The 25,536-nt window shown below is 40.9% G+C and overlaps 1 protein-coding gene across 4 annotated transcripts in view; it reads left to right on the top strand.

The window, feature by feature from the left end:
- The window catches only part of FAM184B (family with sequence similarity 184 member B), a 111,393-nt gene that overhangs the window by 59,802 nt on the left and 26,055 nt on the right, over positions 1-25,536 (top strand). For all 4 annotated transcript variants that reach the window (XM_081303269.1, XM_081303267.1, XM_081303270.1 and 1 more), the window contains 2 exons: positions 9,782-9,892; positions 11,282-11,389. In XM_081303269.1, coding sequence (XP_081159395.1) covers positions 9,782-9,892; positions 11,282-11,389 — 219 coding nt within the window. The remainder of the gene's footprint in view (positions 1-9,781; positions 9,893-11,281; positions 11,390-25,536) is intronic.

Here is a 25,536-nt window from a genome sequence, read left to right as displayed (position 1 = left end):
TTGCATGTTTATTAATCTTTCATCGAATGCTGGTCATTGAAATGTTAATCTGTATTTTGTGGTCAGCCTTTTGTATTGAGTTTCATTTTGACTAGCAGTTAAATTACTTGTGAAACATCTTTTTAGACTTATCTTTTATCATGGAGAATATATATATATATATATATATATATATATATATATATATCACACACACACATACATATACATACACGTATATATCATAAGTTAGCATTTCTAGACTTATTTTTAAGCATAAGAGAAATCTAGAGTAGCATTTGCTCTAGTGGCTAAATAAGCCTTGCTACATGTGTTGGTCAGGATTAATGTTGGTGTTATTGCTAATGATTGATTCTGAGTGACATTTGATACTATGTACTGGCTGCATGCATCACAAACTTTATTATAAATACATTATGAACAAATACTTTTTCTTCTTGAAAAAGGTTACCATGTTTTCCCTTTAAACCCCATCTGAGGTCTCTGCTTGTAATTTTCTCTGATGGCTCATTTGTTGTTCCCTTAAAATTTGCTAAGGTTTGGATGTAATTTGAATGTGTTCCCCATATGCTGGACACTTGGTCCTCAGTGCAGCAGTGGTATTGTGAGGTGGTGGTGACTTTTGGTGGTAGAGCCTCATGCAAGGTGATTGGGTAATTGGGGGTACTACTCTTAGAAGGAATTAAAGTAGTTCTCATAGGTCCTCACACAAGGTTATTAGAGTAATTGGCCCTTCCCCACTCTCTGGCTTCCTCCTTGCCATATGATATCTCCCTCTTGCACATGATCTCACCATGATGCCATCACCATGATGAGATGTAGCCAGAGGACAAATCAACATGGCAGCCTGATCTTGGACTTCCAGACTCCAAAACTGTGAGCTAAGTAAATGTTTTTTCTTTATACATTACCTGGTGTGTTAGTCAGCTTTCAGTTATTATAACACGATACTTGGGATAGTTAATTTATATTGTAAAGAAGAAATGTTTATTTTGGCTCATGGTTTGGGAGGTTCCAGTCTAAGAACAGGTAAACCCGTGGTTTTGGGCCTCTGTCGAGGTGCTGATGGTGATGACCAGAAATATGTGGTAGGGAAGACTGCTCACCTCACCGCCAGGAAGCAAAAGAAAAGAAGTCAGGGTCCCACAATCCCCTTTGAGGGCATGCCCCCAGGAACCTGAACACTACCTTTAGGCCCCTTCTCTTGAGGGTTCTGCCACCTCCCAACAGCATCACCCTAGGAGCCAAGCCTTTACCACATGGGCCTTGGGGAACAGTCAACATTCCAACTGCAGCACCTAGCCTCAGATGTTCCACTATAGCAAGGGAAAACAGAAAATTGGTACTGAGAACTGGGGCTGTTGCTAAAATGAATACCCGAAAATGTGGATGTGGCTTTGGAGCTAGTTAGTGGTAAGACACTGGAAGAATTTGGAGAGACAGCTAGAAAATGTTTAGAACCCTGTAAATGGAGCATAATGGCTGTTTGTGGGGAGGATTCAGAGGAAGACCAGGTGACTAGGGAAGAGCTAGAATATTTAGCATTGGATAAGTGGTCATAACAGATTGCTGACGGAAATGAGGAATATTCCATTGGAAATTGAAATGAAAATCTCTCTTGTCACATCATTGCAAAGAATTTGACAGAACTGTGTCTACACCCAGGAACTTTATTGACAGCCAGATTTAAAAGTGATGAAGTGGGATTTCTGGCAGAGGAAATATATAAATAACAAAACATTGATGCTGCTGCTTGGTTAGTTTGGACTGTGGGCATCAGGAGCAAGGGTGTGACCAGAAGGTGGAAGGTGAAATTCAAAGGGAAGCAGAATGAAAATATATGAAAACTTTGCAGCTTGGCTAGGAAACAGGTAAGGGAGAGGCCCTGCATCTGCCTGCTGAGGGATTAGCATAGATAGAAGGGAGTCACCCAGCTGCTCCTCATCAGGACAATGGGAAGGAGGACTAGAGGGCATCTGACATGTCTTTTAGGCTACCTCTTCCATCACAGCCAAGAAGCCTAGAAGGGCAGAACCGACTCAGTGAACAGGCCAGGGGAGCTTTCCATGGCTTGCTGCCCAGGCTCCCCTCAGGATTCTGCTCCCTGCTTTCCAACAAAGCACTCCTTGGCCACTCCAGCTGTGGTGCAAACAGGTGCAGGCACAGCTGGTGCCACTACTCTGAAGGGATCCCAGGTTCAGACCCTGGTGTCCACAAGGTGCTGATCCTGAATGTGCACAGGATCAAGAGCTACGCTATGACAGCTTCTTGAGATGCTGAGATTTCAAAGGAAAGTCTGTGCAGGCGTGGAGCCATTACAGAGATTCTCCACTAGAATGTCCCGTGGAGCATGGGAGTAGAACCGCTGCTTTTGAGATCCAGGAAGGTATAGCCACCAGCAGTGTGCAATGACAACCTTGAGAAGCCACAGGTTTACACCACAGAGCAGCCACTTGCCCTGCAAGCAGCAAAGCCATGGGGCAGACTGCCTCACGTGGCCTCCTCTTCCACCTGGTGTACACAGAATACCAGAGTTGGAGCTTTAAGATAATGTCTGGGGACTGGGGCTGGGGCTTAGTGGTGGAGCACTTGCCTAGCATTTGTGAGGCACTGGGTTTGATTCTCAGCACTGCTTATAAATAAATAAAATAAAGGTCCATTGACAACTAAAAATTATTTTTAAAAAATAGATGCAATGTTGGGCTGGGGATGTGGCTCAAGCAGTAGCGCGCTCGCCTGGCATGTGTGCAGCCCGGGTTCGATCCGCAGCACCACATACCAACAAAGATGTTGTGTCCGCCGAAAACTAAAAAATAAATATGAAAAATCTCTCTCTCTCTCTCTCTCTCTCTCTCTCTCTCCTTTAAAAAAAAATAGATGCAATGTCTACCCTGATAGATTTTGCACTTGCTATAGGCCCGTTAATTCTTTCGACTTGCCTATTCCTCCCTTTTGAATGGGTATGTATATCCTGTGCCTATCCCTCTGAGGTATAATGGAAGTAGATGATTTGTTCAGATTTTACAGACTCACAGCAGGAGTTTGCTTTGAGTCACAGCTGAGAATTTGGACCTTAGAGTCAATGCTGGAATAAGACTTTGGAATTATTTGGATAGAGTGTATTTTGTATGTGAGAAGGAAATGAGTTTGGAGAGCCAGGGATGGAATACTATGATTTGAATACGGTTTGCTCCCTCCAGAAATTAGGTTGGCATATAATCCCCATTGTGAGGGCTGGGGATGTGGCTTAAGCGGTAGCGTGCTCGCCTGGCATGCGTGCGGCCCGGGTTCGATCCTCAGCACCACGTACAAACAAAGATGTTGTGTCCGCCGAAAACTAAAAAATAAATATTAAAAATTCTTTCTCTCTCTCCTCTCTCACTCTCTCTTTAAAAAAAAAAAATCCCCATTGTGAGTGCAAGAAAGTCTATTTCCTGTGCCTATATGAGAATTCAGTGCAAAGAGGCTTTATGGAAATACTCTATAAATGCTGTAAATCAGAGGCTCATATAGCCCTTTTCTCCAGGGTGCAGCAATTCATGTCTTTGATAGCATTCATCTCTTTCCTTGACTTGGTGGTGGTTTTTTCTCTCCTCTGCAGTTGGAAGAGCATTAACACTTCCTGTTGAAATCCTCTTGCTCACTCTGAGCTGAACTGTACATGAACATGCTTCTTACTAGCCTGTGTTTTTCAGATGACTCAAAAATTTTGTTTTCTGACAGTAACCCACATGATTCTGCACCTAAAAGCAAAGCTTATTTATGATAAAAACTATTGCTAAAGTCAAAGTTATATCTGTTTGTAGGGGATTTTTTTTCCACTTTAGGTCTATTTGTCAAGGTAACTGTGACCTGGAAGTTGTGCTGTGAGAAGATAGAAATAGCCATTCCTTTTCACCAAAAATCACCGTGGCAGAGTATTTTCATGTACTGTTACAATGGGCATGTCTTGGCGGAGTTATTATCTGGATCAGAAAGCATCTTAAACCAAACTTTGGTTTAATACAAAGCTTTGGTAGATGAGAAGTAATTAATGAAATTTGCGGGGGAGGGGGAAGACAGTACCAGGGATTGAACTCAGGGGCACTTGAACACTGAGCCACATCCCCAGCCCTATTTTGTACTTTATTCAGAGACAGAGTCTCAATGAATTGCTTAGCACCTGGCTTTTGCAGAGACTGGCTTTTAACTCTCAATCCTCCTGCCTCAGCCTCCCAAGCTGCTGGGATTACAGGCAGGGACACCAAGCCTGGCTATTAATAAAATTTTTAAAAGTCAGAATTTTTTGCTGGGAGGTTCTGATGGCTGCTTAAGTTATCTCAACTTGTTAGGTATCAAAGGATGATAGACATTGTTTTTATGAAATGAACTCCTCAAAACAAAAAGCTCTGCATAAGGGTTTCAGGTTTCCTTAAGAGACTATGTGTGCCTTGGTGCTATACATCTCTGTCACGTGACTTTATAATCTAATCGTGTGACTCAGGGACAATGCTAAGGGCCACCCCAGGGTTATTGGCCTGGGCTAGGCTTCGCCCCACAGAAAGTGTAAAAATGTCATTCAAATGATCAGCAGCACATTTTTTGGATATTCAAATGAGAATCCAGGGAAGCAAACATGACTTCTCTCTCACCCCTAACCTGTAATCAGTCTTCAAGTTTATGAATTCTGTCCTATTCTGATGGTCCTGGAATATCTCCACATCCCTCTGTCCTCAGTGGTTCCACACTGACCTAGTCAGCTGTCATCTCTTGATAGACCAGGTAATAAGCTGTCTGTCTGCAGTTCTCTACTTCATGAAATCCAGTCTCCATTCCAGCAGAATCTTTTATTTTTTATTTATTTTTAAAAATATTTAATTGTTTTTATTTTTTAAATGTATGACAGTGGAATGCATTACAATTCTTATTACCATATAGAGCACAATTTTTCGTATCTCTGGTTGAATATAAAGTATGTTGACATCAACTCGTGTCTTCATACATGTACTTTGGATAATGATATCCATCATGTTCCACCATTTTGCTACCCCCTGCCCCCTTCCTTCCCCTCCCACCCCTCTGCCCTATCTAGAGTTTGTCTGTTCCTCCCACAGCAGAATCTTTTGAAAACTCACCCTTGGTCTCGAGCGATTCAACAACTCCCTATCATTCCACAGTGGAGTTCCAATTCCTTAACATGGTTTATAAGACCCCCCAAAGACAGGCTCCTGTTGGCCTCCCCTGCCTCAGTCCACACCTCTCCACTCCAGCCTTTATTCATTCCATGTTCTTTCCCTCTGGGCCTTTATTCATGGCTTTACCTTCCCACTCCCAAATTCACCTGTCTAGTACTTATTGACCTACTGTTCTCAGTAATCTAATATTAACAGTTTAAATATAAATCTTTCTACAAGTCTTCCCTGTCCATCCTAGTGCTGCTGGGGTCTCATACATGGCACCCCTGCCCCTCCATTAGTATAGCTCTTATCACACTGTCTTCATTTATTAATCCATAAAAGCTGTAATGGCAGTACTTAATTGCTGTTCACAGTGCATTTTTCACTGAGATGTGTTGTTCATGACTATGTCTAGCAGTGTGTTGGAGCCAGGTAACAATGGATCATGAAAGGCAGTTGTCATATCTGGTCCCAACTTTGTGTTCAGTAAGGTCATTGCAGTAATTTGACATTGGCCACAGTAGGAGGACTCATACCATGAGAATCACCAAATGCAATGATTTGTTTTTATTTTTATTTGTTTATAAAGCCAATTGTTAGTCACTTATCTGAACACACTGACTTTATCCCTAGCCCTTTATCATGGTAATTGGCATATGGTAGCTATTCGGTTAATATTGGTTAGCTGAATGAATAAATGACAGGTTTCTGCTGATCCCAGAGCAGCCCCAGTTATACAGACTTTTGCCCACAGTTTCCTGTATTTTGGCTCAAATGCCCTTCACCGCTATGAAACAGAACAGGGTTCGAGTTCAAGCAGCTTCTCCACTCTGCTTTGGGAAGCATCAGGGTCCTGCCTCTGGGAACCCTCTCAGCTTCTCTGGAATCAAAAACCTTTCAGTTGGGCATGCCTCTATACTGGGTGCCACATTTTCCACAAGAAATCAGGAAAGAAGCACAGCCAAGCAAGCCTTTCCCAAGTTCAAATCTTGACTTCTAAATTTACTGACTGCATGACCTTGGGCAAGTCATTTAACATCTCTAAGCTCCATTTTATATCTTTATAATAAACTTTAGTAGTAGAACCTAAAACAGGAGTTTTTCATAAAGGTTGAAGAGATAGATCATCTGTAAAGTGCCCACTAAATATATGCATTCACAATTACTGTGTCTATCTACTCTAAATTAGATCATAAAGGTCCATAATCAATTGGCAGCATAGAAGAGATGCTGTGAGATACCATAGCCTCAGATTCATAGGAAATTCTGGGGTGACCCTGGGCTTAGTTCTTAAACCTTATTAAACCTCTTGTACTTTCCATTATGTTCTCTCTCTAGCTCTTCTCCTCCAAACAGACGCTTTACTCCTGAATGTATAGCCAACTTAGAACTCTCCTCGTAATGTAGACCTGTATATCCAACTATCTACTTTGATATCTAGCAAATGTCTCAAACTGAACACATGCAAGCAAACTCTTCAGACTCTCCAAACCTTCTCCTTCTCTCTTGTTCTCCATCTTAGTCCATGGATACACCTTTCTCCCCTTACTCAGGTCAAAACCAGTGGTGTCCTCTTTGATGCAGTGTTAGCCAGCTTTGTGTTACCATATCAAAATACCTCAGGTAGTCAACCTATAAAAAGAGGAGATTTATTTTTGGCTCATGGTGTTGAGGCTGTAGTGGGGCAGCACACCATGGCAGGAGCACTTAGTGGAACCAAGCTGCTCGCCGCATAGCTGGAAGTGAGAGAGAGGAAGGGGAGAGCTAGGGTCCCACAATCCCTCTCAGGGCCATGTCCCCAGTGACCTAAGGACTTCCCACAGACCCCATCTCTTAAGTTTCCACCACCTCCCAATAAAGCCCAGCTGAGTGCTAAGTCTTTAACCCATGGGCCTTTGGGGAACATTCCTGGTACAAACTATGGCAGGTGCCTCTCTTTTCAGCAGGTCCTGTCACTCTGCATTTCAAATCTACCCGGAGCTCTGCCACTGCCCACTACCCACCCTGGGGCCATGGGTCCAGGCACCGCCAGCTGTCCCCTCAGTTATTACAGCAGCCTCCCTGTTGCCTTCCCACTGCCCCTGCTGCTCTTCCCATACTACCCTTTTCATCATGTGTCCGCAGGATAGAAACCAGCAGTGATCTGGTTAAATATAATTTGAACCATGTCACTCCTCTGCCCAGATATTGCATGGTCTTCATTTTTCTTGTAAATCTTACCAAGATATGTAAGGCCTTGCACAATGTCCCTCTAACTTCATCCCCTACCACTTTCCCCCTCCTTCTCTCCAGTCCAGCCATAGTGGCCTTCCCCTCTGTCCTGAGAACGTGCCAGGGTCTTGGCAGGTCCTGCAAAGCTCACACCCAGACATCTACTTGACTAGCATTTCAGTAACACAGGATTTTACTCAAAAGTCACTTTATCTGACCAAATTATCTAAATTTTAACCCCTCCCCAATACTGCATAGTTCCTTCCCTACTTTATTTTTTTAATTGATGCACTATAATTATATATAATAATGGGGTTTGTTGTTACATACTCTTACATACACACAATAACAATATAATTTGCTCAATTTTGTTCCCAGCCTTTCCCTGCTTTTTTTATTTCTCCATCCAACATAGTATTTGGCATACTGTACTTATTGACTTTTTTTTTTTCACTTAAATTTAAGCTCCTTGGCACATAGGAACTTTGCTTCCTTTTTACTCCAAGAACGTGCCTTGCACCTGATAGTGAATCTAAGCCCTTGTCCTGGAGCAGTGGAGTGTTGGTCTGAGCCACCTGGGGCAGCTTTGGCAAGCACTGACTGTGACTACGTGAGCCCACTGTGCCAGCGTGGGCCTGAGGCACAGTGAGCCAAGCTGAGGCAAGCCAGGGTTTGCTGACCTGTCACACTGGCAGCATCCAGGGGCAGATGCCACTCCACATAGTGCCATAGCCCAGAACCCCAAGAATCCACAATCCAAAAACCTCAACCTCCTGCTTCCCAAGGAGTAGTGGGAAAACAGAAGTGGACCCGACCTCAATGGGATTGCAGGGCTAACCAACAGTGTTGATACTTTTCCAAATCCTGATTGGCGTAAATGTGGACCAATAGCAATGATAGTTTCCAAACTCTGTTAGCATAAATTTGGACCAATAGTGTTGACCCAAGTGCCATATAAACCCCTAAACAAACAAGTGGCAACCCCTGTTGGGTTTCCTCTAGTCCTCTAAGAGCTCTGTTTCTTTTCTTACCACATGAATCAATCCTACTCTTTTGCACTCGCTCTTCCTCATCTGTGTATTTAATTCTTTGAATTCATAAGACAAGAACCTGGAAAAAAATTAGAAGTGAGCTTCTAGGGTCTTCCTAACTGTAGGCCTCTGCAGCCAAGAAAGTCTGGCATGCTGTTAGCAGCTAATCAGGTCAGGGAAGATCTGCTGGTCTCAGTTCTGAGGGTGGCAACCAGCAAAGCCCGATTCTCCTTCACTACCCTAACGGGTGTGTTGCCGCTCTTGGTGGCAGGCGATGCCCTCCAGTGGTGCAGCAGATCCCAGAAGCTTTCCGTCAACTTCTTTCCAAGTTCTTTTTGGATGAATTTAAAGAATGAAATCCATGAACAAGGAAGAGTGAGTGCAAAAGAGTAGGATTTATTTGTGTGGGAAGAAAAGAGACAACTCTCACAGGGTAGGAGGGAACCCAATAGGGGTTGCTGCTTGAGTGTGTTAATCTAGGGGTTTATTTAGCACTTGGGAAAATGCTATCAGTTTGAATCTATGCTAATCAGGTTTGGAAAAGTGCCCATGCTATTGGTTAGTCCTGCGATCCCGTTCAGATTTGCTCCACTTCCATTTTCCTACTGCTTCTTGGAAAACAGGAGGTTGAAGTCTGATCATGGATGCTTGGGGGTTCTGGGCTGCAATAGTGTGTGAAGCAGGCCTCTGTCCCAGGCTGTTCCCAGTGTAACAGGTCGGCACACCCTGCCTAGCCTTAGTCCTGGCTCACTGTGCCTCTGGGTCATGCTGGTATGGTAGGCTCCAGCTGGCCATAGCTGGTGCTCACTGCCTGTGAGCACTTACTGCTCAGCATGTAACTAACACAGCAAGTCACAACAAGGTAAGAATGTACTAAGATGGGTGGTGACATTCATCCAGAATTTCCCTTCATCTGGATCCAATCTGTACTGAGGCTCACAGGCTGTCGGGAGGGACCACCTGGGAGTCAGCCCAGAACCCATCATTCTGAACCCATCATTCTGACCAATGTATGAATCGAATACTGTTGAGATGGAGAGATTCTGTTTTACTTTTAACATTTCCCCTCATCTGAGAATGAAGTTGGGTTTTTGACTTATACGATACTGAGACTTTTGTTAGCAATGAACATTTTCTTTTCTTATTTGATGCTAGAAAACAATCAAGTGTCTACCCCATCTTAGCCCACCCTCAAATATATCATACATTTTGATATGATTCAAGGCATGTTTTCTTTTGACCTCTTGTACACTTCTGGTTCATGTTCTGACAGTGTTTTCTGACTAACCTTCTTTGATCCCCTTGGAAATATGTCAGGGTGTGGACAAGTAAAGGTCCTATTTTCATGCCTGGGGAGCTAATATCCTTCTAATCACTGCGTAGGAAGTAGAAGCACAGTTGGAAGAGGTGAAGAAGAAATCAGAAAAGGAAATCAGGCAGCTGGAGGAAGAGAAAACAGCCCTAAATGTGAAGCTTCAGAACTCTCTGCTTGAGGTAAACCCCCAAAATGCAACGCTTGGGGATGATGGTTTGGCTCCTGGAAGTTTCTGGCTGAGACGCCAGGAGCGTCAGGAACTGGCCCCACCTCCTTATATCCTCAGAACAAAGAAGAGGGCACTGGGCCAGGAAGACTGTCTTGGGGGCATAAATTTAACTGCAAGTAACAGAAGCCTGATTTATAGAGGCTTAAACAAAGAGGCCTGTAACTTCTCACATGAAAGGACACAGGAGGCAGCTGGCTGACTCTGTAGCTGAATAGTGCCAGCAGTGGCACATCTGCAGTCTCCCCAGCTCCAGGGCACCATTATCACTTCTGTGGGCCCGAGGCACCTGTGCCTTCCTGGATGCCTTCCTTTATAAAGAATAAAATTCGTCCTTTATGATTGTGTTGATTGCAAGATGAAATAGTCCAGGCTGTGTTTTTTTTTCCTTCTGATTTTAAAAGAAATGAAATGTTTTTATGAGCCCTTGAAGGTATTGAAGAACTAGCAGAAGAGGTTTAAAACATGGTCCCTAGGGCCATTTCTGAGCCTGATTAGACCAAAAAAATAGAAGGAGGTTTTCTTTCTCTACCCTCCCTCACCCTCCCAGATGAAATCTGTGTCTCCTGCCATCCCCAGGGGCATGGACTGGTTCCTCAGCCCTGGACAGGCACCACAACCTCTGGGAAAATTGTTTTTCTTTCTCTTTTCTTGTTGCAGTGTCTCTTACTTGCTAGACCAGCATGTACTATAGGGAACTTATATAAAAGAAGCCATGGGCAAAAGAATGTAGATTCTTTAGAAGTACATATCCATGGAGGTCAATCCAAAGAATGAATGAGGGTGACAGAGGAGAAGTGGGGGAGGATGATGGATCAGGGAGATGTAAGAGGTCACAACTGCAATTTGTGCTTTTACTTCTTCAACTGAGCCATGAGCATATGGTGTTGATTATATTCTTCTCTAGCTTTTTAAAAAATATTTCTGAAATTATCATTTAAATAAGAAACCAATGAGCATGCCATGCCTGAGACTATCAAGCAATGGGTTGTGGTGAAAAGTCTCTGTAAAGAGGCTTCTATCCTAACCTAGGCTAAGGTGAAGCTGCAAGGAAAAGAGGCCCATTTCTCCCCCTTCCCTCCCTTCCTGCTACTGCTCACTCCTGTTTTTTACTTCCTCCCTTCCTCTTGAGCCCTGATGCCAATCTTCATATTGTACCTGGGCTACTTTACCCTGCTGGTCTTAAGGTGGCTTCATATATGCATATGAGACCAGCCCAGTTATTCTGAATGGGACACCTGGGCCACATCATAGAGATTCAGAATTGATTCCAAAATTAATAACTATATGCAGGTGGGAGGACTTCATTTCATCACCTCATGTTTCTTGTCTTCCATTTCAGGTTTTAAGGCTGGAAGAGTTTATCCAACAGCACAAGGTAACTCCCCGAAGAGCAGAGGAAAGCCCTCAGGAATCTGACTGCCAGCACTGCAGTATTTTGGAGACCCAGGTAACCTTTAGTTTTTTCTGTCATAATTAAGGATATTTCCACATCCTCAGTGACACATGCTGATGTTAACGGGCTGCATGTCCCCTCTCAGCACTGCCAAGTGCCTGAGGAGTAGGGAAGTCACCACAAAATCCATTTGCAAAAACCATGAAGGAAATAGAGTTCTGAGTAATTATCTTTGTGGCCTAAAAAAGAAAAAGGCTGGTCAGATTAATCTTGTCTAGAGCAGTCTGCCTGGCAGATAGATAGGAGGGGCCTTTGACTCTGCCCAACATTAACCGCAATAACAGCTTCTCTCCACCAACCCCAACATCCTGGATCCCGTCTACTCTCATCATAGCCTTCCCATGTGAAGGTGCCTTTCAGAGAAGCTTCTGGCTTCTGAATGTCCTGTTCATGGTGAGCTGTTATTTTCCTAGAACTTCCATAATGAATCACCACATATTTGTTGACCTAAACAGTAGAAAGTTTCTTTCTCATGGTTCTGGACACCAGACATCTGAAATCAAGGTGTTAGTAGAGTTGGTTTCCCCGGAAGCTATGAGGGTTGCTTGACCCAGGCATCTCCCCTCACCTCCTGGTGGCTGGCTGCTGGCAATCCTCAGTGCTCCTTGGCTGGCAAACCCAGCCCTCCAATCTCTGCCTGTCATCAATGGCCTCATGGCCTTCTTTCCTATACAGCTGGGTCTTCTTCTTTCTTATAGGGACATCAATCATTGGATCCAGGACCCACCTTAATCCAGTACAACCTCATCTTAATGTATTATATCCATATAGACTATACCCAAATAAGGTCACATTCACATGTATCAGGACTTAGTACTTCATATCTTCTTGGAGGCATAACTCAATCCACAACAGATGCTTCATGGACACTCACTGACATCCATTGTGTGATGTCAGAGATGTAAATAGTCCCCTCAAAGTTGGTGTTTGAGTACCCTGGCTTAAATAACCCTTTGGTTCCCATTTTGATAGTACAAGTCATAAAAAAAAACCCACTGCCTTAAATTTTACTTATTTTATTGCTGCCCCAAAAGTTCAGTCCACTTCAGACTTTAGGTAGGAAGACACTAACGTACCTGAGTCTGAATCTTCCCATGTTAGCCGCCTGGATCTCTTAATCACCCATGTCTGTACAGCTCAGTGTCCTTAGGAAATGTAATTCCTCACCATTGACTCCAGTCTTCCAGGGCTCAGGCACAATCCTATGACAGTCCCCATGGCATGCCCTCCTGGGATGATCCCTACGCAACCACTTACTCACCAGGGAAGAAGTGAGCCAAAAATCTAATGTATGTAGATTTCATAATAATTAATATTTATATGGGAACTGGTCATTAATAGGACACTGTTCCCATCCATAATTTCGTTGGAGTTTTACAACAAACCTGCAATGTACCCATTTTACATAGGGGGAACCAAAGGTGAGTAGTTAGGTGACTTTCCTTTGTCACTAAAGAGTTGAGCCAGGACTACTGACTCTTGCCCCCCATCTCGCTGCGAGAGAGATAATACAACCAGTATGCCTTTCAGATACAATAGCCCCCAACTGTGTGTCTCAGGGTTAAGGAGAGTGGCCAGGACTCCCTGGGGTTCCTTCTGACACCAAACTGGAGGAGAGTCCTTCAGTAGCATCCTCATCCCTGTGTGAGCCTGGAGGAGACGCCTCAAGGAACACAGGCATCTTCTTTGGCAGTAGTGTTCCCTTCCTGACCTGAGTCCGTCGCCCTCCTTTCTGAAGATTCTGCCTAGAAACATGCAGGTATTTTCATTCTCTTTCCATTTCTTAAGAACCAGCCGCCTGAGCTAGCGTTCAAGACATAAATTCCTGGCTCCAGGGGCAGCTGAACTTTGCACTGCTTTGTGTGGGATTTCTCAGAAAAGTTGTTTCTCAAATATTCTAGTATCTCTTAGCTCCTCAAAATGACTGTTGCAGAAGGAGGGGCCAGAGTTGGCTGGGGCCTCACTGATGAGATTAAATTTAAAGCAAGGGCGGTATGCTGGAGAGTGAACACAAGGGCAGCCCAGGAAGGCTGGATGGCAGGCTGTGCTTTTAGGAGGGAGCACAAACACGTGGACGCTCTGGGTATATTCCAGGGCTGCTGATCAAGGGTCTCACTGTCCCTGAGCCAGCACTGTCACTGCAGCTCGGGGCCTCTCAGCTTTAGCACTTACTTTTTTTGTGGTGGATCATTCTTGGGCGTGGGTGCTGTGCTGTGCCTCATAGGGTGTTTAGCAGCATTCCTGGTCTCTACTCACCAGATGCTAGTAGACCCGGCCCCTAACAAACTGACTCAACCAAAAATGACCCTAGACATGGCCAGATGTCTCCAGGAGCAAAGTTACCTCCATTGGAAAACTAATGCTGCACTGAAACAGCAAATCCTGGGGAAGCCCAAGACACAGCAAATCCTGGGGAAGCCCAAGGACCTTGGGTTGCTGAACCATGAGAACAGCCCTCATCTGGTCCCTTGCTGAGCTTAGTGTCTAGAGAGAAGTGTAGACTCCTCCTACACAGAGTTGCAGGAGGGACCTTAACAAATCCAAGGCCTGCTTGATTCAATACAATATGCACATTACTCATTCATTCCAGGGCCATTTGTGGAATACTTGGGATGTACCAGCCTCTGAGCTGAATACTAGATAAATATGCATAAACAAATAACTTTAAAACGATGTGTACATTTAGAATAGAATTAAACATGTGCTGTGTTTTCATTTAGGTAACTATTATGCAATTTGCAGGTACTGAAATTTCCTTCAATTAAGTTCCCCTTTCCAAAAAGTAATCCATGTACATAGTACAGAATTCAAAGATATACATTGAAAAGTATCTACCCTCCCGCATGCTTTCTGTCCCAGGAAAACTACTTGTTTTGTTCCGTTTTATTTCTTAAATGCCCTTTTAGAGCTATACTGTGTATTTACAGGCATAATTATGAGTATTTTCCCATAAATAAGGGCATATTTTCCTGTGCTCTGCTTTTTTTAAATTAAATCTCATATTTGGAAATTATAACAGGTAAACTTCCACACAACTTCATTTTAAAGAAAAAAACTGTCTAATTATCCTTTGTACAGAATAGCCACAATGTATTCAGTCTTTCCTTTCTGGTGGGCATTTAGGTTGTTTCACTGTTGCAGATCATACTTCAGTGGATAGCACTGTAGAGGGTATAGTATAGTAGGTGGGCACATTCACCAATGAACAGCAATGCCTGGATTCTTGCTTACTGGATAACCTTAGATAAATATTTTAACAGCTCTTTGTTTCAACCTTCTCATCTGTAAAATGGGATACCACCTATCTCAGAGGGTTTGTGAGAGCTAAATGAGTTAGTATATGGTACTCGGCATGAGTCACTAACTCTTTCTGTTGTGGAACTTGCTGGGTCCAGTGGCATGTGAGTGTTCAATTTTGATATCTTGCCTCCCATTGAGATGGCTCCTGCCACAAGCAGCACACCTGCCTGTTTCCACACATCCTCACCAACATAGTGAGTTATAAACTTTGCCAATCAGAGACTTACAATTTACTTCAAATATTTTGGGCAGCCTCTTGCCAGGCAGCTGTGCCTCGCCCTGGATACTGTGTGAGCAGCACCCTGAGAACAACAGACTTGCAACCCCACAGGAGGAGATAGGGGTAGACGTTAAGCCAAGGAGGTTAGGGGCTTGAACAATCTAAAGGTTGATCTGCTGGGGGGACAGGGCCACCAGAACAGGGTGCTCAGTAACAGCCTCCCTGTGATGTTCTTGCTGGGTTGGGGGCTATAAGATTTAAATTTGTTCAAAGACTTAAGGGGGTTTGAGCTCAGGTTCTATGCTGTCCTACTAAAGCACTTCAGTGAGTCAAGAGAGATAAAAATAATAACAGCAATTGAGGACAGAATTTCCACGCCACTCCCTGAACATGCAGAGAGGGTTGCCAAACCTGGGTGTGGCTCTGTCTCCTCCAAAGTTAGCTGGGACCTCATTGAACCTTTTGTTCTTGTTTCTTATGTCCAGTCTCCTAATTTTCTTAGATTCCTAGTGTCATTCATTGGTTTGCAGAAAGCCATTTTGGTCTTCATAATTCTGAAGGAAAACCTTTTTCTAGAAGACTCCTTTTGTACCTGGGTCATACTGACATAGGGACAGAGAGGGGTGGAAGTTTTCATGGATGTGTCTGCTTGGGTCACCACCTCCACAACCCTGCAAGGCAAATGTTAGTATTATCTTCTTCATTTTACAGACAGGGAAACTGAGGCTTGAAGAGAGGCACCAGAGCCTGTGCCCTGAGCCATGGCAGCAGTAATCCCTGCCTCCCTACCACAGAGACTCGTGGTAATGAACAAAAGAGAGCATATGACAGCACTTCTCAAAACCATTCAAGCTTCTATAAATGTAAGGTGTCTTTATAATATCTATTACCATCCCCTGGAATCATTTCAGCAAAACTCCATTATGTTAGGTGCTCTATTTTAAGATGTACAGAATGCTACCTCTGGAAGATTATGAACTGAACTTGAAAATGACTTTGAATGTTCCCTGCCATGAGATTTCCTGGTAGTGGGTGTTTCTTTAAAATAGAAACAATCCAGATGAGTTTAAAATGACTGAAAGATGAAAGGTGGAGATCTAATGAGAACCTAGGTTTAAAATAACCAACTATTTGCTTGGGAGGAGTTAGGAGGAGCCTTTTGTGGTAGATGGTTTAGAGAAATGGATCTATTTATTTTTCTGTGCACACTATTTATACTCAGAGCACTTTAGGACTGGAAAGAGAGTATTGGACTGAATCTCAGCAGAATGCCTGATGAAGAACCCAAGAGTCTGAATCAAGGGTGGACTACCTGAGAAACTCTGGGAGTAGCTCAGGGTTATTTTTACTAGAAGGCTCCCTGTGATTTAAAAAAAAAGAAGAAGAAGAAGAAGGTAGCAGGGGAGTCTATTCTAGTTGGAGTTCAGAGAAGCAGATAATTGAATCAGCATTACTGGGCTTGAAAGTAGTCATTCAGCCAACTGTTTATTATTTCCAGGGCCAAGTTCATTTATGAAATAATAAAATGGCATTGTAGCATCTTTTGAATGATATATTTTGACCTGAAATACCAGGTCCACAAAGTCAAAGAGAAGAGATAATTTTTTGTTGTTATGTGTGTGGTCTGATGGAATTGTCAAGCCAGGCATCTCTTCCAATTGCTGGGCCATAAGACAGTTGAAGTCAAGAACTATATCTTATTAATCTTTATCCTTCTAGCATCTAACATATCTACATGTGGCAGACGTTTAACCTCTCCTTTTACAAAAACTGAGACATGACTATAGAATGAATGGAGCTGAGGGTACCATTTTGGGTGTCAATAATTAAAAGGTTAGATTAGGAACTCCTTCCAAAATGAGCCTTGGCTGGAGGATAATTTAGGTCACTGGGATCTCTTTCTAATGACTTGGTGTCAGTGGGAGCGAGTAATCTCTTTCTTTGGGAAAGACTTTGTATTAGTCTCTTTTGTGTTAACTACAATGAAGTAAGCTAACTTTATAAAGAAAATAATAAAGATAAAATTATTTTGGAGGTTGAAAATCCAAACTGCATGGTTCAAACTCTGTTGAAGGCCATGTGAGAGGTGGCAGGATCATATGCAGGAGGAAGAAAGTGCATTATGAAACAGGAAGCCAGAGAGATTCAGGGATTAGGCTCTCACTCTCAAGAATTCACTTCAGAGAATGAGTATTTCCTTCTCAGGGCAGCACTCAGGTGTAAGGACCTCCCACTAGACCCCACCTGTTAGAGTGTCCACTATTTCCCATATTGCCTAACTCGGGAACAAGCTTCTAACAATAAAGGTTGGAAACAATAAAGGCTGTCCTTATGGGCAAAACACATCCCAACCATAATGGACTTCCTTGTCTCTGGTGTCCTGGAGACTGGAAACGAGTGAACAGAAAAAGGAATGTGGCATTCATTTCCCTGTTCAACTGGAGAAAACTCAACAATCTTCATTTCTCAGGTTTATTTTTTACTTACTTTGTTTTATTTTATTGTGGCAAGAACCACAACAAAAGAGATCTACCCTCTTAAGGAAAGTTTCAAGTGTACAATACAGTGCAGTTGACTGTAGGTACAGGGTTGCACAGCAGATCCCATCTTGCTTGACTGAAACATCATGTCTTTTGATAGTAAAGTCCCACTTCCATCTCACCTGAGCCCCTAGAAACCATCATTCTACTCTTGATTCCATGAATTTGATCAGTTCAGATATCTCATCTACATGGAATGATACACTGTTTCTCTTTCTGTGGCTAGTTTATTTCACTTGGTATAATGTCCTCAAGGCTCATCCATGTTGTTTGCATATTGCAGAATTTCCTACTTTTTAAAAGATAAATAGTATTCCACTATGTGTACATACCACATTTTTTAACCCATTCGACTGTCAATGGACACTTAAGTTGTTTCATATATTGGCTACAGTAAATAGTGCTGCATCGAACACAGTAATGCTAGTATAATTTAATACTGATTTCAATTCTTTGGGATAAATGCCCAGAAATAAGATTGCTGGATGATACAGTAGATCTATTTTATTTTTTCAGGAACCTCCATACTGTTTTTTTGTTGTTTTGTTTTTTGTTTGTTTGTTTTAGCTACATCATTGTGCATTCTCACCAATAGTGTGCAAGGGTTCCAGCCTTTCCACATCCTCACACCTACCTATTTTGGAATGGCCATCTTAACAGGTGTGAGGCGATATCTCACTGTGGTTTTAATTTGTATTTCCCTGATGATTAGTGATGTCCATCTCCTTTTAATGTATCTGTTGATCATTTATGTTTTCTTCAGAGAAATGTCTGTTCAAGTCCAGAGCCTATTTTAAAATTTGAGTTACTAGTTGGGTTTTTTTTTAATCTTACAGTGTTTGGCTGTAGTAATTTATATGTGTTACATATTCAGAAAATATTTTCTTCATTTTTTTAGGTGTCTATTTACTCTGTTGGTTGTTACCTTTGCTGTGAAGAAGTTTTAGTTTGATAGAATCCCACCAGTTTATTTTTTAAATTTTTTAAACTTATTTTTGTTGATGCATTATAATTATACATACTAGTGGGATTCATTATGCCATATTCATATGTGGTTTTTGCTTCCTTGCTTTGGTGTCATATACATGAAATACATGAAAGTATTGCTAACATTATGAAGCTTTTTCTGTATATTTTCTTCTAGGAGTTTTATCATTTGAGCCATTACATTTAAGTATTTAATCCATTGTGAATTGATTTTTATATATAGTATAATATAAAAAATCAAAATTCATTTTTTTTGCAAATGAATATGTAATTTTCCAAACACCATTTGTTTCCCTATTGTCTTCCTGGCACCCTTGTTGAAAAATTGGTTGGTTATAAATGATGAATTTACTTCTGGGAACTTAATTCTATTCTATTGGTCTATTGTTTCCATACGTGTATAATATGTCAAAATATACTGTCATGTATATCTAAAAAGAATTTTTAAAAGATTGACTTAGCTATCCACAGTCTTTGATGGTTCCATATGAATTTTGAGAATCATTTTTTCTGCTTCTGTAAAAAAATAGTATTTTTATAAGGATTGCATTGAATCTCTAGTTTTTGAGGTTGTGTGGACACTTTAACAATATTAGGTCTCCCAAACTATGATCACAGATTTTTTTGTATCTTTTTAAATTTATTTCATCAGTTTTATAGTTTTGCATATAGAAGGCTTTCACCTCCTTGATTAAATTTATACCTAGATATTTTATTCTTTTTGGTGCCTTTGCTTACCAGATTCCCTATTAGACAGTTCAATTGTTAATGTATAGAAATACAACTAATATTTGTAGGTTGATTCTGTACCCTGAAACTTTACTAAATTTGTTTACTGGTTCTAATAGTTGTTTTTTAGTAGTACTGGGGATTGAATCCAGGCATGCTACATCCCTAGCCCTTTTCTAAATTTTGAGACAGGGTATTGCTGAGTTCCCAAGGCAAACCTTGAACTTGTGATCCTCCTGCCTCAGTTTCCCAAGTCACTGGAATTACAGGCATCTGCCACCATGCCCAGCTAGTTTTAACAATTTTTATGGCATCTTAATTAGGGTTTTCTATATATAATTTCATGTTATCTGCAAACAGTGACAGTTTTACTTTTTCCTTTCTAATTTGAATGCCTTCTTCTTCTCCTTTTTTTATTTTCTTGACTAATTGCTGTAGCTAGGATTTCTAATACTATGTTTGAAGTTGTGAAAGTGGGCATCCTTGTCTTGATTCTGCTCTTATAGGAAAAGCTTTTTTTTTTTTAAACAACACCATTGAAAGGACCTCACTTTTTTTTTTTTTTTGAGAGAGAGAGAGAGAGAGAGAGAGAGAGAGAGAGAGAATTTTAATATTTATTTTTTAGTTATCGGCAGACACAACATCTTTGTTTGTATGTGGTGCTGAGGATTGAACCCAGGCCGCACACATGCCAGGCGAGCATGCTTCCATTTGAGCCACATCCCCAGCCCAGGAAAAGCTTTTATTTTTCACCATTTAGTATGATATTAGTGGTGGGATTGCCATATGTGGGCTTTCTTATGTTGTGTTCACTTCTTCTACTCCTAGTTTGTTTTTTCTCAATGAGATGGCATTGGATTTTGTCAAATGCTTGTACCACATCTATTGGGACTATTTTGTGATTTTTACCCTTTATTAATATGGTGTGTCACATTAACTGACTTTTGTATAATGAACCATTCTTGCATCCTAGGAAAAATTCTTTTTGGTCAGGATGTATATCTGCTGTTAGATTCAGATTGCTATATTTTGTTAAGGATTGTTTTGTATTTATGTTCACCAGGGAACCTATAGTTTTCTCAAGGTGTGTTTGTCTGCCTTTGGAATCAGGGTAATATTTGTCACATAAAATGATTTTGAAAGTGTTTTTATTTTTGCTTTTTTTATTTTTGTTTTTGTGGCAAGGGTTTAAGAAGGATTCATATAAATTCTTTGAATATTTTGCATAATCCACCCATAAAGCCATCTGGTCCTGTAATTTTCTTTGAGAAGATTTTGCATAGTGGTTCAACCTTCTTATTTCCTATTGGTCCATTCAAATTTTCTAATTTATACCTTCTTCTTAGTTATCAAGTTTGTTGTTCATAATGGGCTGTTATAATCTTTATTTCTGTAGCATCAGTTGTAGTATTTCCTTTCATTTCTCATTTTATTAGAGTCTCCTCTCTTAGTTTTGGCTATTTTGTCAAAAAGAAACAACTCAGCCAGGCATGGTGGCTTACGTCTATCATCCCAGCAGCTCAGGAAGCTGGGGCAGGAGGAACACAAGTCCAAGACCAGCTTCAGCAACTTAGCCAAGCCCTAAGCAACTCAGAGAGCCCTATCTCAAAATTTTAAAAAATGGTCTGAGGATGTGACTCAGTGGTTAAGCACCCCTGGGTCCAATCCCCAGTGCCAAAAAAAAAAAAAAAAAAAAAAAGAAAGAAAGAAAAAGAAAAAGAAAAGAAAGGAACAAATACAATTCATGGTTTCATTGATTTTTTTTCAGTTTTCAATTTTAATTATTTTGCTTTAACATATTTTTCCTTCTACTATCTTTGGGCTTAGTTTGTTTTTCTTTCAATAGCTCTTAGGTTGTTTACTTGAGATCCTTCTCTTGTTTTTGAATATATATATTTTTTATTTTGTTTTAATTAGTTACACATGACAGTACAATGATCGAGATCCTTCTTTTATAATGATGTTTTTTTTAATACCTATGAACTTTTCTCCATAGTATTGCTTTTGGCAATTTTGTCTATCCCAAGTTATATTTTAATTTCATTTTTCTTTCTTTCTTTTTTTTTCAATTCTGGGGATCAGTCAGGGCCTCATGCATGTTAGGCAAGTGTTCTATCACTAAGCTGCATCCCCAGCCCTCTAATTTCTTTATTTCTTCATTTCTTGAAAGACACATCTAGTCCATCTGCTTTATTTACCTGGGAAATTATCTCCCCATTTTCAAAGGCAAGTTGTGCTGGGTATAGTATTCTTGGTTTGCAGGGTTCCCCCCATCCATTTTACTACTTTGAGTATTATCATCCCACTCCCTTCTAGCCTTCAAGATTTCTGCTGAGGAACTGGGGTTGTAGCTTAGTGGTTGAGTGCTTGCCTCGCTTGTGTAAGGCACTGGGTTCAATTCTCAGCACCACATAAAATAAATAAAACAAAGATATTGTGTCCACCTACACCTAAAAAAAAAGATTTCTGCTGAAAAATACACTTATTTTTTTAATGTGGATTCTTTTATATGTGACAAGTAGCTTTTCTTTCACTGCTTTAGAAAATTCCATGTCTTGGACCTTTGACAATTTGATTATAATGTGTCTCACTGTGGACTTCTTTGGATTCATCTTATATAGTGTTCTTTAGGTTCTTTGATCTGGATGTCCATTTTATTCCCCAGCTCTTTAACCATTATTCCTTTTAATAGGCTTTCTGGTCCTTTGTGTATGTATGTCTCTCTCTCTCTCTCTCTCTCTCTCCCTCTCCCTCCCTCCCTCCCTCTCTCTATCCCTCCCTCCCTCCCTCCCTCTCTTCCTCCCTCCCTTCTGGAACTCTCATATGCATGGCTTGGCCCACTTGATGATGTCCCATAATTCTCTTAAGCTTTTTTTTATTTTTTAACTTTTTTCGTTCTTTTTAATTGTGCTTCTATGACTGCATATTCCCAATGACCTTTGAGTTCATCAGTCCTTTCTTTTGCTTAATCATCTGTTGAACTCCTCTAGTGAATTTTTCAGTTCAATTATTGTGTTCTTCAGCTACATTATTTCTCTTTAGCACTTTTAAAATATGTTCATTTTCTGTCTCTTTGTTGAATTTCTCACTGTGTTCATTCATTTTTTTTCATATGTTAGTGAGCATCTTCTTGATAGATAGTTTTAATTCTGTCAGGTAAATTATATAATTCTGTTTCATTAGGGTCAACCATGCAGAGGTTTAGCTTGTCCTTTTATTTGGGACATGTTTGCCCTAAATATCCCTAACAGCATATTTGCACAAAATATTTTGAACTTCATCCAATTAGGCCCTGATGCTAGTAGCTGGGAATCATGCCTACATGGCACACCCGAGTGCCTGTGTAGTGACATGGAATGACATGGATGGGAGTAAGGGAATAGAGGGGTCTACTCCTCATGCCATCTCCTGTCTGCCCTGTAGAAAAAGCAGGTACTTCCAGTCTTTACAAACTGGCTATACCAGAGAATCCCCTGTTAATCAGCATTGTAAGAACGAGGGCATCTACCAACTCTTCCTCTCCCTCCCTACAAAAAGCAGGCAGCTTTGAATTTTGTTTGTTCACTCTGTTCTTAGCCAAGGGAGAGCTATGTATCTGGCCGTCTAAGCCTCTGCCTCCAATTTTCCCCTGGGTAGCTAGACTGTAGTAGGCCTGCCAGAGTTCCATGACTGGTCAGATGGAAGCCAGTTTTCTAGGGAGCCTCCTTAGTAAAGTTGGGGTGCCTGGCATGCAGACTAACCCTTTCCCTCTCCTGGGTGAAGCTGGAAGCTGAGGGTATCTTCCTGATTATATCAGGGAAATAAAATGTTTTTATCTTGCCAGGTATGTTTATAGACTTAAACTGATTTATTAGGAAACATTCAAGACATTAGAAAAAGATCAATGGAATAAACCCAAAGTTAGTAGAAGGAAAGAGATATGAAAGACAAAAGAAAAATAAATAAATCTGACCAACACATCTGAAAACTAGCTTTTTGAAAAAATGCATCAAACTTCTGGCAGGCCTGATAAAGGAAAAGGGAAGGAGGAACTGAGAGCGACATGAATAATGGACAAATATCCCACGACAAAACAGAGATTCAAAAGTAATTCCAAATGTACTGTACATATGATGTAGCTGGGAGCTAATGTTGGTGCCTGATGAATCAGCTCTTAGTGTTTTCTGAGCCGCCATGAAGACTGTGAAAGGGAATCTTCAGGATGTAATTTCTGGGCCACTGTATGACCCCTGCTGTATTTAAAGGAGTCTGGGCTGTATCAGGGGCAATAACTCTGGAAAGAAGGAGTCCTAAATATCCCTACCAGCATTGATGAGTTTGGTTTTGCATTTTTTTCAGGGTATAGGAGCCTTTTTTCTAGCTTCTGATTTCTCACATAGGGAATTTGTTCATGAATTATTGCTGAATTGATGTTTTGTCGGGGCAAGAGGGTCTGCGGCTTCCTTCTACCGTATCACTGATGTCATTTTTCTCTGGTAGATTTTGAGTCTCCTCTTTGTAGATATTTCTTAACAGCATATTTGCACAAAATATTTTGAACTTACATCCAGTTAGGCCCTGATGCTAGCAGCTGGGAATCATGCCTACATGGCACACCCGAGTGCCTGTTTATTGACATGGAATGACATGGATGGGAGTCAGAGAATAGAGGGGTCTACTCCTCATGCCACCTCCTGTGGCCTGGGACAAATCACTGCACATCTCCAAACGTAGTTCCCCAAATGTAAAGGAGGATGACAGGCCTTTCCTTTCCCCCTCACAACGTCCTGAGCAAACCTGAGACAATGTATGGAAATAGGCAAATTTGATGTAGCTGGGAGCTGCTGTTGGTACCTGATGAATCAGCTCTTGGAGTTTTCACCCCACTTTTGTTTCTGGACTTCTGCCCAGGGCTCCTTTAAATATAGCAGTGGTCAATAGATCAGGCCGGAAATTACATCCTGCAGACTCCCTTTCACATCTCTGTGCAGCTCGGAGTACATTTGGAATTCTTTTTAATCTCTATTCTGTCATGAGATCCTTGTCCATTATTCATGTTGCTCTCGGTTCTTTCTTCCCTTTTCCTTGATCAGGCCTGCCAGAGGTTTGATGTGTCTTTTTTTTTTTTCCAAAAGCCTTCAGATGTGTTGATCAGATTTATTATTTTTTCTGTTTCATTTATTTTGTCTTTCATATCTCTTTCCTTCTACTTACTTTGGGTTTATTCCATTGATCTTTTTCTAACTTCTTGAATGTTTTCCAACAAATATGCTTGTCTATAAATTGCCCTCTGTATATCTTTATCTATGTCTCAGGGTTTTGAAGCTTATCTTGTTTTTAACCTACTTTCTCTCTCTCTCTCTCTCTCTCTCTCTCTCTCTATATATATATATATATATATATATATATATATATATATATATATATAATTGTAGTTGGACACAATACCTTTATTTATTTTTATGTGGTGCTGAGGAGCAAACCCAGGGTGTGCACATGCTAGGCTAGTGCCTAATCACTGAGCCACAACCCCAGCCCCTTAATCTACTTTCTTATTGCTCTTTAATTTTATTGCATTGTCATCAGATAGCACAATCTATAGAATATCAATACATTCAACTGTCTTTAGATTCACTCTGAAGCTTAATGTGGGGTCAGTTTTTTAAATGTTCCCTATCTGATGGAAAGAAAGTATATATTCTTGATAATATATATAATTTGAATCTGCTCTGTATTATATTCTCTGCAGCAAATTATATATCTTCTCTTGCCTCAGTTTTATCACCTTTAAACTGGATGATAGTATCTATTTCATACAGTTAAGGGCCTAACATACCATGCACTACATAAAATTTAGAAACTAGTAGTTCTTTTTAGCTATAAGGTTCAGTTTATTAATCTTGTTTTTCAGATCTTCTTATCCTAGATCATTTTGTCAGTTTAGTGTATCAGTTTCTGAGAGATGTGTATTAAAAATCTCCCATAATAATTATAAAGTTTCCCATTTTCCCTTACAATTTTGATCATTTTGCCTTATGTTTTTGGGCTCTGTTGTTAGATGCCTATAGGTTCACTATTAGAACTTTTTAATGAATGATTTTCTTTTATCAGGATAGGTTGACATGTTGAACTTTATCAGTTCATGTTTGATGTGATTACTGGAATTAGACCTGTTTTGACAACATAACCAAGAATTCTGTGTAGCCAAATTTGAAACCTGGATGTGATTAATTGCACATCTTATATGTATTTACAGCACAGTGGTATGCATGCTATTCTGATTTGCTGTTGTCTCCAACTCCACTACGCAAGTTCTCCAGGTTTATACAGAACATGTATTTATAGCAGGTGACTCATAAAGCTGTTTGCTTAGACTACATTTGCTG

This window comes from Spermophilus citellus (genome assembly GCF_964194105.1).
Source record: "Spermophilus citellus genome assembly, chromosome: 8".
Lineage (NCBI taxonomy): Eukaryota > Metazoa > Chordata > Mammalia > Rodentia > Sciuridae > Spermophilus > Spermophilus citellus.
This window is presented reverse-complemented; position numbering and strand designations above follow the sequence as displayed.